This window comes from Eurosta solidaginis, chromosome 2 (assembly GCF_040869045.1).
Source record: "Eurosta solidaginis isolate ZX-2024a chromosome 2, ASM4086904v1, whole genome shotgun sequence".
Taxonomy (NCBI): Eukaryota; Metazoa; Arthropoda; class Insecta; order Diptera; family Tephritidae; genus Eurosta; species Eurosta solidaginis.
In genome coordinates, this window is record NC_090320.1 from 288,722,799 (window position 1) to 288,742,098 (window position 19,300).

Consider the following 19,300-nt stretch of genomic DNA (forward strand, 5'->3'; position numbering starts at 1 on the left):
TTGAGTACTGGATTTACCGGGCAATTCCTGGCATAAAAGTCCGACGCATGTTTGTGGAGTTCACTGAGGACCTGCTTGTGCTTTTTGTCTTCGTATGGCTGAGTTCTCAGGTGCCGTATTTCCTCATAATGCTTACGGAGATGACTCCTTAAGCCTCTTGGCGGTACAGGCTCATCAATCAGATGCCTGTTGGGATGCCCAGGTTTCTGGGAATTCAACGAACTGTTTGGTTAGCATCTCATTTCTCTCCCTGATGGGGAGTATTCCCGCATCATTATGTAGATGGTGTTCTGGGGACATAAGGGGAGAGCCCGTGGTGGTTCTGAGAGCAGTATTTTGTTAGGCCTGTAGCTTCTTCCAGTGAGTAGTTTTTAGGCTAGACGACCATATAGGGGACGCGTAGCATGCAATCGGCTAGCCAATTGCTTTGTATGTTGTAATGAGCGTTTCTTTATCTTTTCCCCAAGTACTGCCAGCAAGGGATTTGATGATTTTATTACGGTTGACAATTGCGGCTGCATGCTCACCAAAATGTAGATCTTGATCAAACGTCACATCCAAGATTTTGGGGTGTAGGACAGTCGGTAGCGTGGTGCCATCGACGTGGATGTTCAAAATGGTCGACATTTGGGAGGTCCATGTTGTAAATAAGGTCGCGAAGGATTTAGTCGGTGATAATGCCAGGTTTCGCGAGGCGAAAAAAATGGAAAGATCAGGGAGGTAGCCGTTTATTCTGTTGCAAAGCTCATAGATCATCTTTCCTTCCACCGTACCAATAATAAGACAAAAAGTATAAGCTTAAACTTATTAGTTTTCGTTCAATTCTCGTATATATTTTATTAACTAACTTTAAAAATGCCTAAAAATAGTTTATAATTTAAAAATGTAATTTTCATCATATCTTTAGTATGTATGTAACATAATTGCTATGCTCTTTGCTTCAAAATATGAATAAATATAAAGAATTAACAGTATAAGTGGACTAAATTCAAACTTCTTGTTTACGAAACTTGAAATATTTCTTAGAAATTATAGAGGATACATATAACATTTATGAAATTCATTATTCATTATAATTACAAAACGTTTATTACAAAAAACAGCAACACATATTTTAAACATTGCTGAAGTCATATATGAGTTAAATGATTGTAGCCATGATACAACATGCCTGAATCGGCGCGTTTACTTTTAATATTTAGCAGATAAAAAATAGTTTTTCTATACGCGATTTTCGCCTGATATGATTATGCGTCATATGAGTCTTTTATGACGCTTCCAGGACTAATATACATATGTACAAATCTTTTTAAAGATATTAATTTTTCTGTCTGCGATGGTTGTCTGATATGAGTCTAAATATGTACGTCATATGAGTCGTTTATGCCTCTGAGTGCTCTTATTCGTATAAATTTTGAACTCCTTGAGAGAAACATTTCAATTTATATTCTGAATAGTAATAATAGATGAAATCAATAACTAAAGATTTAAAAACGAGTCTAAATTGGTATTTTCAAAGAGCTAAATTTTGAACGAAAGTTTCCAAAGTGCAATTTCCGGCATGTAACTTTGTTTACTATACGCTCTCATCATCTCCTTTAATTTACTCTATTTATGAATTAGATTTGATTCATTTTTTCGTGTGATCAATTTTTGCATATACAGTTCTCTCATGACACATTAGCGACACATTATAAAAAGAAAAAGTTTTTTTAGCTGTTAAGGCCCTTATTTTCGACATATTTAGTACTCATATCGAATATTTGGACTCATATTGAACACTTAGCACTTACACAATCTTTGATGTCTTGAAATTCAAAGCAAGGAAACTCACTCAAACTCGCAATTACCTCGTTACCATTAAAACCTCGCAAAGGTACCTATTTTTCATATACATAAGTTTGCAAGGTTTACAGAGTTTACGCACCTGGCGAACTTTCCTGAAATGCTGTTAATTTGAACTACATTAGAGTCCGTTTTTCGCATTAATTTTATAATTTTCCTCATTGAAGTCTTGTGACTTATGCATCATAATGGATCTAGGTGTGAGCCATTTATGATCATACGTGTTTTTAAATATCAAGGGATATGTTCGACTTATATCGGACTGCTTACTATCTGAGCACTCATTTACATGTATACGAAATTTGAAACTAGCTATAAAGTTGATCCCAGCTCCATTGTGCTTTGTGTTTCTTCTTATGCTATCCCGTATATATGTACATTAGAGCGGTTCAAATTGTGTGGGGAAAAATGGGGAAAAAACTTCAGGTGCACATCCAGTTTCTGAATCTGTGGGTCATACTGAGTAATTTTGTCCATGGGACCATAGGTCTGAAATGAATTTCGAGCCTCCCTAATTTTTTAGTTTTATATCGCAATGCGAATCCGAATGTGACATTTTTATAAGCTTTTATTTAGTTTCACTTTTGTTGTCTGTAATGGAAACTTGCAAGTTAAATTTGATACACTTCCCGGTGTCCGATTGAGCTGAAATTTTGCACACATGTATAACTCCGATGACAATGCAATATTACTTTGTTAGAATTCGATAAATTAATCGATAACACAGTTATCGGTAAAGATTTGTATTTACTTTGGCATAACAGCCTAAGTCCCATACAAACCCGCCGGTACCTATCCGTGGCTTGTGATATTTGGACGTGGTGAATCACGCGTATCACGCGTGGTGAATCTCAACGCTTGCGAAAAGCGGAGACACAACCCTCTGTTGTATTTCTGTGTATAACCAACATAGCTGAATTTTTAAGGCTGTTTAACTCTGTAATCTTTTCTGTAATTTATTTTGCTTTTGGAAAAATTACCTATTTGAAAAAAGCTGGCTGAAAAATATTGGCATAACAGCTTAAGTTAAATCAAGAATGGAAAATCTTGGAAAATTTGAGCAGATGTGGCAATTTCGCGCGTCCGTTGAATGAAATATTGACAATCTGCTGATCATCGCTAGGAAATTAGCGACATTCCATCAACTAAGCAGCACTTTAGCAATACTACTGTTATTATTTGGCCGCTCAAACACACATATATTAATTGTGCATTAAATCTAAAATATACAAATACACCATAATAATTTACACGGCCAAAGCCATAATAATTTACACGGGTCATCAATTCTTTCTCTGATTCAAAATCTGAACTACCAGCGCTACCGTCAACAGCTCAGTGTCATCATTGCCAGCAGCGCCAATAACACCAAACTCGTGCCTGACACACAAAAGTCGTTTCACTCAATAGCGCAAGTAAAATGTACTACGCACTCACTACTAAGTAGGGTCAAAAATTCGCTTGGAGTCATTTCGTCAATGAGCTACCATTGAGCTGGCACCGCATTGGCGCTGGCGCCATGCAATTTACATCACTAAAATTGGGCGAATGCCCAGGCTCATGACTTCAATACTTATATTTACTATGCTTTGAACTTTGAATACACCGCTGAAGTTGCTGCGCATAAAATGTGTACTAATAAATTCCAATCCGCATTATATCAAAAATTTTTGAATATAAAGATATTGCATGCGCGAACTTCGGTGGATAACAAAATTCTAGTAGGTCACTTTCACCACACCAAAAACTTTAACACAATTTTTAACATAATTTAAGCACAGAAATACACTGATTGGAGTTTTAGTGAGTAAAAGTTAAAATTCTGAACACATTAGCTGAATAAAAACTGTACAAATAATTATTAAATAACAAATACAGACAGTGGTAGTTTAACAAATTCTGCTGTGGTAAGTGGTCAATGTGACCTACTAGAATTTTGAGAAGCTTGCCTCACACGATTTTTCGTCTATGCAATGTCTCTATATTATATCGTTTCTGATTATACGCAGATGTAACCGAAATATGTGTTTTTGTTTCACCTCATTTACTTATATTTAAAGCTTTTCTAAGAACAAGTTTCTATTACTTGTTAATAAAACGAACTAAAAAGTAAAAAATAAAATTAAAGAAAAAAAGCTTTTTTAAAAATAAGCTTTTATTATTTTGGTTAATAAAATTAACTAAAAAGTAAACAATAAATTGACTCTAAAGAAATATAACACTTTATAAGTTCATTGTAAGCTTAAACGATAATTAGGCTTTTTCGTCTGCGACAAAAAAATTCTATATTGTACATAATTATATATTTTTAACATTAAAACTTTACACCTAAATTATTAAATCTTACAGTTTATATCACAGTCCTAATTGTTCTAATAAAAGCGTGTTACATTGCGATAGCAAGAAAATGAGATCCTAAATGTTCTTAATTATACCATCAAAATTTAACACGTTTTTTATTAGAACAATTAGGACTGTGATATAAACTGTAAGATTTAATAATTTAGGTGTAAAGTTTTAATGTTAAAAATATATAATTATGTACAATATAGAATTTTTTTGTCGCAGACGAAAAAGCCTAATTATCGTTTAAGCTTACAATGAACTTATAAAGTGTTATATTTCTTTAGAGTCAATTTATTGTTTACTTTTTAGTTAATTTTATTAACCAAAATAATAAAAGCTTATTTTTAAAAAAGCTTTTTTTCTTTAATTTTATTTTTTTTTTACGTGTTTTTTTTTGTGAGAACCGCTATTCGGATTGGGATATAAAATTTTCTAACAAAATTAGGGAGGCTTGAAATTAATTTCAGACCTATGGTCCCATGAACAATATTACGCAGTATGACCCACAGATTCAGAAACTGGATGTGCCTTTTCAACAATAAATTTGACCCACTCTAATGTTCTGGAATTTCTTGAAACAAAATTTCCCAAAGTTTTTTGGTTTTTAGTTCGTTATTTTCATTATTTAAGAGTCATATATGATTCATATTTCTTTATTATACGTCGTATGTGTATTATGACAAATTTGTCAGTCATTTGTGATAAACGTGTCTAGGACCCCTATTTTCATCGAGCGATTTCCAATATTCTAACCGCTCTCAATACGCTTGCTAGTTTCAGTAGAATTTTATTTTTTTAAATAGACGTTAATAGCCTTGAATATTGTAAATTGTTAAATTTATTATTAAATCTAACATTTTAAAATAGACTATATTTGAAAACATGATGCAGTTGAGACATTTGTGTTTAGTATGTGGTAATATCAGGTTTCCTTACACTCTATAATTTTTACTAATAAAGCTGGGCTCAAGACTGGGTCGCAATAAGTTACAAAAGTCCGCCCCTAAATTTGCAGCTTATGTTCAGAGGGTGTCGGAAAATATTTTCTTTATAAATTTGTTTGATCCTTGCAAATTTGAGCTGATATGTCGTTATTCTGGTCCTAAGAAGGTTTTTAGTTGTGAAGTCGTTCTATGTACATTAGGGTGGTTACAAGGTATATGGTGAATTTTAATTTTGGTTCTATCTTTCGGGCACCCTCCTAAAATATGCCAATTGATCAGAAAATGATTATTGAAAAGTTCCAGGCAAATCCGATAATGTTAAAACGGCCTCATTAAGGTCAAAGTTAAGAAAAACAGCAATTTTTCAGAAACAATTTTTTGTTTTTCGTCAGTAAAAGTGATACCATTTATGCCAGGAACTTGACTCCTATACCATTGAATATTGTAATGTCCATAGACGTTTGCATGGAAATTCCAAATGACCTGATCTGATAAATGCTAAATACTGCTAAAAATATCAAAAAAGATCAAAATCAATACAAATCAAATTACCTATCGAATGGTGTACGACTCAAGTTCCTGGCATAAATGGTTTCACTTTTACTGACGTAACACAAAAAATTGTTTCTGAAAAATCGCTGTTTTCCTCGATGAGGCACGTGTTAACATTATCGGATTGGCCTGAAACTTTGCAATTATCATTTTCTAATCTTTTGGCATGTTTTATGGGGGTGCCCCAGCGGAAAATCTAAAATTGATTCTGGTGGCCACCCTAATGTACATACTACGATTCTCGCTTCGAGAAAAAAACCAATTGAAAACGAAAGTAGGTCTTAAAAAAACCACACTTCGACTGTATTTGTAAGGATCAGCCAAAAATTTACGAGCACCTCTCAACACAAATTACAAATTTAGCAGCGAACTTTTGCAATTTTATCATTTCGTATGGGACCACCCAGTCTACTGGGCATTTCAAAAACCATAAATTTTTTTTTTACATTAGTAATGCTACATACATACATTTATATAAATGTACACATTTCATTTTGCGCTAGTGCCACTATTTGAGCGTATCAAATTCGTTACCGGAAATTTAGCAGCGCTACTGGCTGCGGGAAGTTTGGTTTCCGTCGCTGCTGCTACATTGTTCGTCTTTGGCGCTGACGCACTTGTTGTGGCCGAACTAATGCGATAATTACCATTACGGAAAACCACCAATAAAACAGTTATATTATCCACAGAGCCACGTTGATATGATTCCATGGTTAAAGCTTTGGCGCCAAAGTCTGCCTCATGCAAATGCTTTTTGATAAATGTGCAAGCCTCTTCATTGGTGAAGGTGTCCCACAGTCCGTCGGTGGCGAATATCAGAAATGTTGGCCTAAAGTATAAAAGAAAATTGAATTTTTGATTTTGTCATTGTAGCATAGGCTAAGATTTTAACGAAAAGATCTTTTATATACGTTTGTGATATATGAATTTATGTAGTAATTTTCCTTATAAAGAGTCTTGTGTGACGCATGCATTATATTTGAGTCATACTTCAGATGAGACTCAGTTATTGTCATACGTTTCTTTACCACAGGCGGAATTGAAGAAATTTGCCTATATGATCCTGCAAGCGACAACTTTGGCTAGATAGCGTGATTAAATGTATCCATTTTAATGGCGATACTGAGCCGGCGGCCTTCAACGGACAAGGCCAAAAACTGAATAAACAAGTGGATGGGCAAATATAACAAAGCTACGAGGCCCGGGCCCACAGATCGATGAGCTTTGCAACAAAATAAACGGCTACCTCCCTGATCTCTCCAGTTTTATCGCCTCGCGAAACCTGGCATTATCACCGACTAAATCCTCCGCGACCTTATTTACAACATCGACGTCCCAAATGTCGACCGTTTTGAACATCCACATCGATGGCACTACGTTACCCATGGTCCTACACCCCAAAATCTTGGGTGTGACGTTTGATCAGGATCTACATTTTGGTGAAAATGCAGCCGCAATTGTACCGAAAATCCAGAGCCGTAATAAAATCCTCAAATCTCTTGCTAGCAGTACTTGGGGAAAAGATAAAAAAACGCTCATTACTACTTACAAAGCACTTGGCCAGCCGATTGCATGCTACGCGTCCCATATATGGTCGCCAAGCCTAAAAACTACTCACTGGAAGAAGCTACAGGCCTGCCAAAATAATGCTCTCAGAACCGCCACGGGCTGTCTTGTTATGTCCCCTGAACATGAGGCGAGAATACTCCCTATCAGGGAGAGAAATGAGATGCTAACCAAACAGTTGCTGTTGAATACCTAGAAACCTGGGCATCCCAACAGGCATCTGATTGATGAGCCAACAGCCGTATGAAGCAAAAAAACACAAGCAGGTCCTCAGTGAACTCCACAAACAGGCGTCGGACCTTTATATCGGGAATTGCCCGGTGAATCCAGTACTCAAAGAACAGTACCCAAAACTTCCGGAAGAGGAACGCACACTCTCCAGGGAAACAGGAGTCACTCTAGATCAAATTCGATCTGGATACTGTAACAGGTTAAACTCTTACCTATCCAGAAGCAACTCTGACATACAAAATGTTAGCCCCGCTTCCAATGTGTCCCCACATGACACCAACCATCTCTTTAATTGTAATGTGGAACCAACGCCTCTAACGCCCCTCTCATTATGGTCCCCCCTGTTGAAACAGCAAGTTTCCTTGGACTCCCGCTGGAGGATATTGATGACAATTTGTGGTCGGTCACACCTATTGGATGGGGCGAAGCACTGCTACAACAACAACAGATGGTCTCAACCAGGCATGCTTAACCAACGAACCGATATCATTTCATTACGATAATCAACGTTAATAAACGAAACAAAGTCATTTCGTTTCGTTTATTAACGTTGATTATCGTAACGAAATGATATCGGTTCGTTGGTTAAGCATGCCTGGTCTCAACCGTGACGATCTAGAGTTAAAGGAAAAGTGAGAGGAAAATCTGCGGATGACCGATAAGGACGCGCGAGGCCACAGCAATGACCTGCCCGCATACACAAAATTCGCCCAGATCGAACCCTACCTGCTTAAGCCGATTCGTCAGTGAAAGCTTTAAGATTCGTCTCGGACGGTCTAGGTATAGCACGCATCCGGAAACTGTCAGGTAAGAGGACTCAAGTAGAACCCGAGCAAAGTAATTTGGGATTTTTCTCAAGAAAGACAAGGAGTATTTAAATAAGGATATCGTCGAGAGAATGATGGAGATAGAGGGGCCACAAGAAGCATGGTACACGTAAAACTTAGAATTAAATTTGTTACTACTCACTTGTGATCATTTAAATCGAAAGTTAATATATCCGGATTTGCTATGACTAGATTTTTGTCCTTCAGTGGATAGTCTCCAAGCGCGCGGGACGTCGCTAAAATACCGGCAACACGCCAAACACCACGAAATGCAATGAACCCGCCCGCATCATGTATGCGCTTACGTTCACGAACCTGAAAAATGGAAAACACTTTTATAGAAAAATTTATTTCCGAAGAAAAATTAGCAATAAATACCTGCTGCGGTTTGTGATCGAAGGATAATGGTATCGCTATACCACGTGAGTCACACATAACGCCACGCGAATCACCAACATTTGCAACGGTCAACTTGCTGGCCTCAATGATGGCAATAAGGGCTGTAGTACCGGCGATGTTGGTCTGTAAGATGTATAATAATTAAATACATTTATTTTTTTTTATTTGAAAACGCTTACTGAGTGAAGGATCGTGCTATCTTGAGAGGCGGGGCGAAAAAGCCCTTTCCCTGAGTGTTTTTGACAAAAACCGTTTTCAAACCGGCATCCGAGATTATCCCAATCTTTCACTCAGCACACGAAAGAAATTTTTATGTCGTTTAAGTCGTCATAAAGGAAGCAGCCGTATGGCCATCAAAGATCATTAGAAAAACAACACCTTATCTGGTGGCACCAGTGCATACAGACAACCGCTGAATGAATTATCTATGCCGACCCTCCCAGAGGGTTAGGGGGTTAGAATATACCTGCTGTAGGTATGCCTGTCGTAAGAGGCGACTAAAATACCGGATTCAAGGGGTTGTGTAGCGCAACCTTTCAGGTTGCCAGCGCAATATATAGCTTCTTCAAACCCAATTGTAAACCTCACCTATCCGTTGCGAATCCTGTTTCATTAACAGCCGAGGCTTTGGCGACCCCGAACTCCTCATGGATCTAGGGGGTGGAAGGGCGGTATGGCCTAGAAGTTCGCATGTCGTCATAACAAATCGTTCCCGAGATGGTCGGGCTAGCACCTTAATGATGCTGTGGTACCGGAACGTACCGGATCTGCATCCGGCAAAGGACCATCAACTCGATAACACTCCCCAAGGCCTTCGGGGAGTGTCCTTATCGCTACAACAACAACATGGAGACGGAAAGAGACGCACACATATCGGGGCGGATGTTGTTGTCGTTATATATACATGGATACGTATATACACTTCTCGAATATTTTTCGGAGTGTTATCTATGTTGATGGTACTTGAATATATTTAGTTTCAGTACGTTCTGGTAACAAGCACCATTTAGATACAACCCGACCATCTCGGGAACGACTTAATATGAACACATTAAACCTTCTTTTCTGATAAAGAAACAGGATTCGCCATGGGTAAGTGAGGCTGTCAATTGGGTTGGAAAAGCTATAAATTACTGGCAACCCCTTTAAAAAAACCCGTGGATGGGTGAACCATAAACTCGGTCGGCTGTCTGGCCCCCCGCAAGTACTGTTTAGTCTGAGCGTCATGACATATATACTTTCTAAAAAAAAATTTTACTTCACAGTTTTGTTCGCGAGGACGTATCTTTTACATTTCTGGGACAGGGATTATTGGTTGAAAGAGCCGCCGGACCTGAGCGATAGGATGCAGATATATACTGACGGCAGCAAACTGGATAATAAGGTGGGTAGCGGTGTCTTTGCACCTCAACTAGGGTGGAATCTATCTTTTAGCCTACTCGATCATTGCAGCATCTTTCAGGCGGAAGTGGCTGCTATTAACGAGGCCGTTGAGCACCTGAGAAATTCTGTTCACGGCTATAACCAAATTTGTATTTACTCTGACAGCCAGGCTGCACTAAAAGCGCTTGGATCGGTCTCATGTAAGTCCAGGACAGTAGGGAAGTGCCGCAAATCTCTCAACGAGATCGCTGAGCAAACTTCGCTTAGTCTGGTATGGGTGCCTGGACACTCGGATATACCGGGCAATGAGATAGCTGACGAACTTGCAAGAGAGGTTAACTTGGAACCTAAGAAATTCCTGACGTTTGCTAAATCGACCTCTTGGTTTGAGTAGGGGAGAGATCCACGTGGTATCACAACGGGACCTTTATGGGCCTAAGTGCACTGGTGCTCGCACAGGTGGCCACTTATACATTCTGTTCACAGCGAAGTCGTTGATAAAGTCTTATCTCAGGAGGCCACTTAAAAAGGTGGTACATAACTATGTAACATATGTCTCTATATGATTGTTCAAGAGTGTTTTGGCTTCCCATGGCTCCCAACAAACAACCTAAACGATAGAATAACCTTTCTTTCACTTCCATTCATCTAAATTCAAATATTTTTTGCCAAATAATATATTTTTTCAGTTATAATTTTTTCTAACCGGTACTTAGAGATACGACTTTTTAAATAACGCCGAGATACGTCCTTGTTAAAAAATTTTTTAAGAAGTTACAATGCTTAGTTATGTGTAAGTTCGGATAAACCATTTGAGAAGTTAACACCTTCAGTAAGCGATTGTACTGCGAATGAAATGTTTGCAAGTGTTCACTTGCATTGTGTCTTTGTCTCTCATGTGTTTACTGATTGTGAGGGCGTGTGTAGGATAAGCAGAGGTGTGACTGTTTGTGATGCTAATGAAGCAGTATAACGGCTTGGGGGTATGAATACTTGTGATACTCACCGTCTTTTTCGCTTGTTCCACTAATTTATAATCTGCTGCCAATACTTCGTCTGTGATTAATTTTCCAAAATTAATTTTGCCATTTTCTATATAACATTTGGGTTCAAAACTTTGTGGTACTTCATTTGATTTGATTTTTTCATTGTTGCTATCCTTGCCGCTGCCACCTCCGAATAGAGCCTCCTTAGCGGCATTACTGGTACGCATTAATGAATTCAATTTGGATGTAAATACATCGGTCTCCTTTTGTTGTTTACCAGCTGATGATGTCTTGCAATCATCTGCGGTGCTGTTGGAAAGAATTAGAAAAATACAATCTATATATTAGTAAGAGTATGTATATCATATACTGAGACAAAGATGGGAATGTGGTTTGAAGTATGGAAACTCGTAAAAGGAGAACTTTTTAATCTGCTTAACTTTTTCATGGCATTTAAGAAGTTATGTGCTTTGCGAAAAGAAAATGGCAGAAATGCCGGCGGAAACCATAAGGGCGATGCTTAGTCCTAAGCCTCTCATTGGTATCCGCACTCAACTCTTGAGGGAATAGCTGGGATGAAATTCGCTTAGGTGGAAGTTGTCGACGCACAGCAGTCTGTCTTGCCTGGGATAACGTTAAATTTCGTAAGAACGCTGGAATGCCCGAGATGAGAAAGCTTAAAGCCCACGTCACGAAGACTGATCAGCAACGAGGCCGCATCCGCCGTACTACCTTTGGCGAGAGTACCCAGCTCTTACCAATGCTCCCCTGCAGCAGTACACGGCAACCGAGGCTACCAAGCCCTATCATCAACAATGAGGCTAAACCGCAGTTTTCTGTATAAAATAATCCCTACATAATTAACTCAATCAAAAAGTACCCTCAATGTTAGTGTATAGGTACATTAGGGTGGGCAAAAAAAAACGAGTTTGTTTTTTGCTTAAACGAGCCCCTGGAAAACTTGTTGCAAAGCACCTCTAACCAAATATAGACTTTCAATATTAATAGAAGTGATATGCTGATCACAATTTTCATTTTCCAATGCCAAGAAGAAAAAACAAGACCTAGTTTACATATAACGATATTATCTTCACTTAACTTCTAATCAGTGATTAAATAACTAGATTTCCCATATAAATGTTTCCCTTTGATAATCGGTAATTATGAACAAATTTGAGAGATGACGATCTTTTTCATATCCAAAGAACCACCCTTAGGGTGGTGGAAGCACGATATAAAGAGGCTATGCGAAAATTTGGCAGCTAATAGACTAGTTCCTAGAGATGGAACATATGTAAACGCGTAGATAATGGACGTATTGTAGATTAGTGCATGTGTAAACGTGGTTTAAGGATGGGACTGTCTCCGGCTGCGACGAAGACTTCATACCTTTCATGAATGAAGCTGAGCAATAATCTGATGAAATTCCAAAAAATTCCATCAGATTTCATACTGAACAAGCATTTTTATGGGATATATATTGTAACGAATTTAGGGAAATTCCGCTTATTCCAATCCTTCTGCTAACGTTGGAATCGCTAAACTGTTGAATAAATAACTCCAATATTCAATAATGCAAAATGGTCTTTATTAGACTACTTTGAAAGTACTTCACAATAACACTTATACTTCACAACCAAAGCGTGCTTAAATCAAAACTGATTACTGATTCCTCAGCTTGCGCCGCTTTTATACTCTCAGTTTTCTCGTTCATCCATTTCTCCTAAAGTCTAGCCATTTCGCGAAGCTGTATTCCAGAACAATTGTATCCCTTGTTGGTTATTAGCTATATACATGTATACCTATTTGTAGTTTATGTTTCTCTTATAGCCATATGCGGGCGTATGCGTGAGTACTACTTGGGCTGATGATTGTGTGAGTTTGCGAGTATCTCTTCGTTGCCTTGTATGTACATATGTGTATAAATGATGATTGATTTGTTTACGTACATACGAGTGTCTGCTTAGTATCACGTTAGTGATGCTAATAGTCGTCATAATATTATATGTATACGAGCCGGACCCGTGCGCATCTTGCGCATCTTGCGTATCTTATCAAATGTCAACAGAAATCAGCTGTTCTATCAATCCATTAAAATATACAGCTTGCACTGCCAAATGCCAATCTAAAACACTTAATTCACCAGCGTAACCTTGCTTACTCGCGATGGAAAAGATACAAAACCCTGGAGGCTCACAACTGCTTCAAAGCAGCTAGGATCGCTGCAAACAAAGCTATTAGGTGAGCTGAGTAGAAATTTTATAATAACAAGTTTAGTGCTGCTTTGAGTTCGAAGGAAACCTGGAAGTCGATTAAAGATATTGGTATCGAAAAATACAAATGCGATATTTCTGTCCTTGATGTAGACATTAACGAGATAAATATAAATTTTGTAAATCTGCCAATCTCAACTGACAATATAAGTGCTGACAATTATTGTATTCGCGATGATGTTGATTTTGGTCCTCTTGAGTTTGCTAGTGTCGATGATTGTGATGTCGTTCAAGCCATTCTTTCAGTAAAGTCTAATGCTATGGGGTTCGATGGTATACATATGTCCGAAAATTTTAAAAATAATTCTTCCTAAAATCCTTCCTCACTTAACCTACTTGGTTAACTCTGTGCTGACGTCCTGTGTATTTCCCAAATGTTGGAAAGTTGCTAATGTAATCCCAATCCCCAAGCAAAACAAGGAGTATAGACCTATAGCTATTCTACCTTTCCTTTCCAAGGTCGTCGAACGAATTTTGCACTGCCAGATAAATACTTATGTGCAGGATAATAACCTTCTCACAGAATCTCAGTCTGGATTCAGGTCAAATCGTAGCTGTAAAACGGCGCCCCTATCGGTGATAGAGGATACTCGAGAACAAGTTGACGAAAATTTTACTGCTTTCCTAACTCTTCTCGATCATTCAAAAGCGTTTGACTCGGTCGACCACACCGTTCTCTGCAAGAAGCTGGACAACCTATTTAATTTCTCCAACTATGCAACAGCCCTAATCAGATCGTATTTGGCCGACCGAACTCAAGCAGTAAGTGTTGGTAGCAGAAAGTCTGACTTCGTCAGTGTTTTAAGAGGCGTCCCACAAGGCTCAATCCTTGGTCCCCTGTTATTTGTTTTGTATATAAACGATTTGCCTGGTGTTCTCAAGTATTGTAATATTCAGATTTATGGTAGACAATTGTAAACAAGTAGAAACTATATGAGAACTATACACACACGAATATAGTTGGTAAGTTCTGGAAATGGAAGAGCCTAGAAGTATGCAGCGTAAACTATAAAAGCGGGGCAGGCGAGTAAGAAGTAATTCAGTTTGATTTGAGTTGTCAAGCAGTTTGATTAAGACGATATCTAGCGAGCAATAGCAGAGTTTCATTGAGCTATCAATCAGTGTGGTTATTAAGCAAGCTATTCGTTGCACAGTTTGTTATTGTGAAGTACTGTAATAAAGGCCATTTTGCATTATTACAAATTGGAGTTATTTATTCAACAGTTTAGTGATTCGAACTTAGCAGAGGATTTCAAATAAGAGGATTTGTAAGCAAATTCGTTACAATTGGTGTCAGAAGAGGAATTGTTGAATAAATTCCAGAGGACAACAAGGACATGGCAAAGTTCAGTGAATTGAAGATCCAGCAACTAAAGAAGGAGTTGGAGAGCCGTGGATTGAATACAAGCGGCGTTAAACTTGAACTTCAGGCACGGCTACGAGAGGCAATGGAAGCAGAAGGAATTGATGTGGAAGAGTATGACTTTCATCTTGATGGCGAGGAAATAACAAAAATGGAAGAAACACCGCAGACAATGGCGAACACAGACTTGAACATGATTTTGGCTGCAATATCTGCTCAAACATCGACAGTGGCTTCTCAACTGGAATCGCAGGAGACACGCATAACATCCAAGATGGAAAAACAACTAGAATCACAGGAGAACCGTATAACATCGAAGATTGAGGCACAAGAAACGCGTATGTCATAAATGTCGACACAGATAACATCTAAGATGGAAACACATTTGGAAGAACAGAAGACATATTTGGCATCTCAACTGGAAGCGCAAGAGGCACGTATATCTGAAATGTCGGCACAAATTTCGGAACAGGTATCATCGCAGCTCTTTGTGAAACTGGAAGAGCAGGATGCAAAAATTTTACAACTCGAGGACAAAATTGATGCCGAAATAGAAGCGTTAAAAGGTCGTATGGAGCAGTTACAACTAAATCGCCCAGCTGTTTCAGCAAGCAATCCAAAGGTAAAAACACCATCATTTGACGGTTCTGTTCCTTTCCAGGTCTTCAAGCTACAGTTTGAGAAGACCGCAGCAGTGAACAACTGGAATGTGGAAGATAAAGTTGCCGCGCTCTTCGTAGCATTGAAAGGACCAGCTGCCGAAATCTTACAGACTATTCCAGAGTACGAACGGAACAGATATGACGCATTGATGGCTGCTGTAGAACGGCGATACGGAAGCGAACACAGAAAACAGATATTTCAAATAGAATTGCAAAACCGCTACCAAAAAGCTAACGAGACTTTGCAGGAGTTTGCTTCAGATGTTGAAAGGTTGGCTCATCTCGCAAATGCGGACGCACCCGTGGAATACACCGAGAGGGTAAAAATCCAGAGTTTTATAAATGGCATACGAGACGTGGAAACGAAGCGAGCTACATACGCAAACCCAAAGCCAACATTCGCAGATACGGTGTCACAAGCTCTGATTCAGGAAACAGCGTCGCTTCTGTGTAAGCCAGTTTTCAAAGCACGCCGTGTGGAAGTAGAAAGGCCAGAGTGGGTAGACGCAATATTGGAGGTGCTGAAAGGATCGCAAAAGCGGAGTGAAAAAGTTATCAAATGCTTCAAATGCGGGAAGTCCGGTCACATTGCACGTCATTGCGATCTTGGTCCTAATAGTTCCAACAATGTGGGTGGCCGTAAACGCAAAGCTGGAGGAGATGAGCAAGAGCGAGTAAGAGATAAAGAACGAAAACTTGCCCCGGCTATTGAATGTCCTGTGATATCTGTGTCGCAAATTGGAAGGAAATCAAGCAGTCTTACCGTCAGAGGGAATGTGGATGGCAAGGAGCGTGTACTGACTGTAGATACGGGCGCATCTCATTCCTTGATTCGATCTGATTTGGTCTACAAGAGAGTTAAGTCATTACCTGGAGCGAGGTTGCGTACGGTCACAGGCGAATATAACCAAGTCCAGGGAGAAGTAATATGTGAAGTCCTAATTGGGAAGGTCATGGTTCTACACAAATTCGTTGTGGCGGAAATCGTTGATGAAGTTATATTGGGAGTGGATTTCTTGGTTGACCATGACATCAAGATCGATATGCAGAGAAGGGTGATGCATTATGAGAACCAAGATGTGCCACTTAACTTCAGTTTGGAAAAAGGGTTCAGCAGTAAGCGAGTGCTGGTGGGGAAGACTCGACAAAGGCCACGAAAGTCAAAAGAAAAGGTTGATGGATCGAATAGGCCAAATAAAGCGAAATTAAAAGTACCTCCGAGGAAAAGACCGGCATCAACAAACCCTAATGGACGCACTAAAATGACTGAAAGAATTTTTCAGAAAGAATGCAAGGATGGTTTCAAGCCAGCGCGCACTTTTGTTGGGAAACGTCGGAACGATACTGAGTATGTGAAGCCAATCCGTCAAGAACAAGCTCTACAAAGTAGTTCTTCATTGGCCAAACAACAGAGTGCGATAGAACGATCCAGAATAATGAGTAGTAAGATGGAACACAGGTACGATAGGGAAAATAATTCGGAAGGTTTCCGGAATGGAGATTTGGTACTGTTAAACCAACCTCACCGGCGGAAAGGTGTTCCAGCCCAATTTCGGTGCAGTTGGGAAGGCCCGTACAAAGTTGTGAAGAAGATCAGTGATACCATCTACCGCATACAAACCACTGGGAAACCACGGATTAGAAGGGTGTTACATTTGGAGATGCTAGTGGCGTTTAGATTGGGAGATTTGTCTGATCGGGACGATCAGACTTAGGTGGAGGGCAGTGTTACGAATATTAGCAAAACTGAGGAGTGCTGCCATCTCCAGGCCGATGCTAAGCAGTGACGTGAATTCACATCAATAATTCAATCATTATGTATCTACATAAACGAATAAATAATTGCGTCTACACATATGTACACATTCCGACGAGCAACATTTACATACAAGGCAGCGAGAGATGAGATGTCACACAAAGCTGAATTTACTTATACGCTTATGTGTGTGCGGGAGACTGTAAACTACAAACTCACATATGTACATCTGAGAAACGCTAAAAAGTAGACAATTGTAAACAAGTAGAAACTATATGAGAACTATACACACACGAATATAGTTGGTAAGTTCTGGAAATGAAAGAGCCTAGAAGTATGCAGCGTAAACTATAAAAGCGGGGCAGGCGAGTAAGAAGTAATTCAGTTTGATTTGAGTTGTCAAGCAGTTTGATTAAGACGATATCTAGCGAGCAATAGCAGAGTTTCATTGAGCTATCAATCAGTGTGGTTATTAAGCAAGCTATTCGTTGCACAGTTTGTTATTGTGAAGTACTGTAATAAAGGCCATTTTGCATTATTACAAATTGGAGTTATTTATTCAACAGTTTAGTGATTCGAACTTAGCAGAGGATTTCAAATAAGAGGATTTGTAAGCAAATTCGTTACAATACCTACGCTCCTTTATGGTTGTGAGATTTACTCTAATTGTGACTTGTTTATAACAACATTGCTAGATACGTCTATGGGTTGAAAAGACTTGACCACGTCTCTCATCATGCTTACAGGTTGCTAAACATTTCTTTCGATAACCTTATTAAACTTAAAACGCTCACTACGCTACATAAATTAATATATATGAAGGAACCTGACTATCTGTATCGGAGGCTAAATTTTCTCCAGTCGTCTAGATCTGTTCTCCTTACCCACTTCAGACATCGTATGCTAATATCTGATCGCCAGTTCTTCATTACTTCCATACGTCTTTGGAACTCGCTCCCGTCTAGACTTAGGCTTATAAGCAATGCTCTGCTCTTCAATAAAGAATTAACAAGTTTCTATAATAACCTAGACAATTAAAATACTGATTTCTTCTAAGCAAATGTACTCTATCATTCGTTTATTTATTTATTTATTATTTATTAAATATATTATTTATTGTAACCTTTTCTTAGCCATAGTCATTAGCTTTAAGTTTCAAGTTTAAATTGTTCCTATTTTATGCCTTTTACCGACTAGCACTATAAAATAATTTTTGCCAAATTGTGCTGGGATGAATTGCCTAATAAATACAAATACAAATACTGTCATCTGGCGTATGGTAGCAACTGCCGGTAATGCATTGCAAATATTCACAATAGTGCCATAGTACAAATAGATTTATTTTAATAAAATATAGCTAAACAAAAGCACCGAAGGACATCAGCTAAACAAAAGCACCGAAGGACATCGACGATTTTTTCAAACAAAATTCCGCTCACCGAATTTCACAAACGATATCTCAAAAATTAAGGTGCTAGTTTGCGTTCAGACAGACAGGCAGATATCTCTATATCAACTTAGCTCGCCATCCTGATCATTACGGTATACTTATTGGTGGGTCTATCTCTTCTCCTTCAAGGAATTACAATTTTCGAGATTCGGACCAAACTTAATATACTATTCCACATTTTTGAAAGGTATGAAAAAATATACATTTGGCGCGGTTTATTTTCGGTTCCATGCCGACTCTGAAATGCATCTGCAAGGCAGATAAATTTTCACTGAAGAGCTTTTCAAATACCATCTGGTTGTTTTCCGATGTCGCCCAGGCGCGACCCCGCTTAGTAAAACTTATTTATAATTGAAAAAACTTTTTGCGAAAAACAAATGTCCACTTTTTGACTCTATAGATAAAATATTTAGATATATATATTAGAGCGAGTCAAATTGTATGGATGGATTTTTTTTCATGAGGAGTATAGAAAAAAAAAAACGTGAAGGTGTTATGGCTGTTACAGTAGAAATTCGTGAAAAACAACCACAAATGGGTATCAAAAAAGATTTTAAAAAATAATAACATAACATTACTTTTATTTTGAAAAATATGTTAAAATGGTCAATTCTAAGTAAAAAAATAATTTTTTAAATAAATTACATTAAAATTATAAAAATTGTGTTTTTTGCTTATTACTTGAAAATATAGTTTTTCTTTTTGAAATTTTTTTTC

The 19,300-nt window shown here is 38.3% G+C and overlaps 1 protein-coding gene across 4 annotated transcripts in view; it reads right to left on the reverse strand.

Moving 5' to 3' along the window:
* Positions 1-793: 793 nt before the first annotated feature.
* The window catches only part of LOC137241133 (protein phosphatase 1L), an 83,509-nt gene continuing 65,002 nt past the window's right edge, over positions 794-19,300 (reverse strand). For all 4 annotated transcript variants that reach the window (XM_067768410.1, XM_067768409.1, XM_067768408.1 and 1 more), the window contains 4 exons: positions 11,100-11,388; positions 8,690-8,833; positions 8,454-8,626; positions 794-6,516 (listed from right to left, as the gene is read on the reverse strand). In XM_067768410.1, coding sequence (XP_067624511.1) covers positions 6,177-6,516; positions 8,454-8,626; positions 8,690-8,833; positions 11,100-11,388 — 946 coding nt within the window. In that variant the 3' untranslated portion in view covers positions 794-6,176. The remainder of the gene's footprint in view (positions 6,517-8,453; positions 8,627-8,689; positions 8,834-11,099; positions 11,389-19,300) is intronic.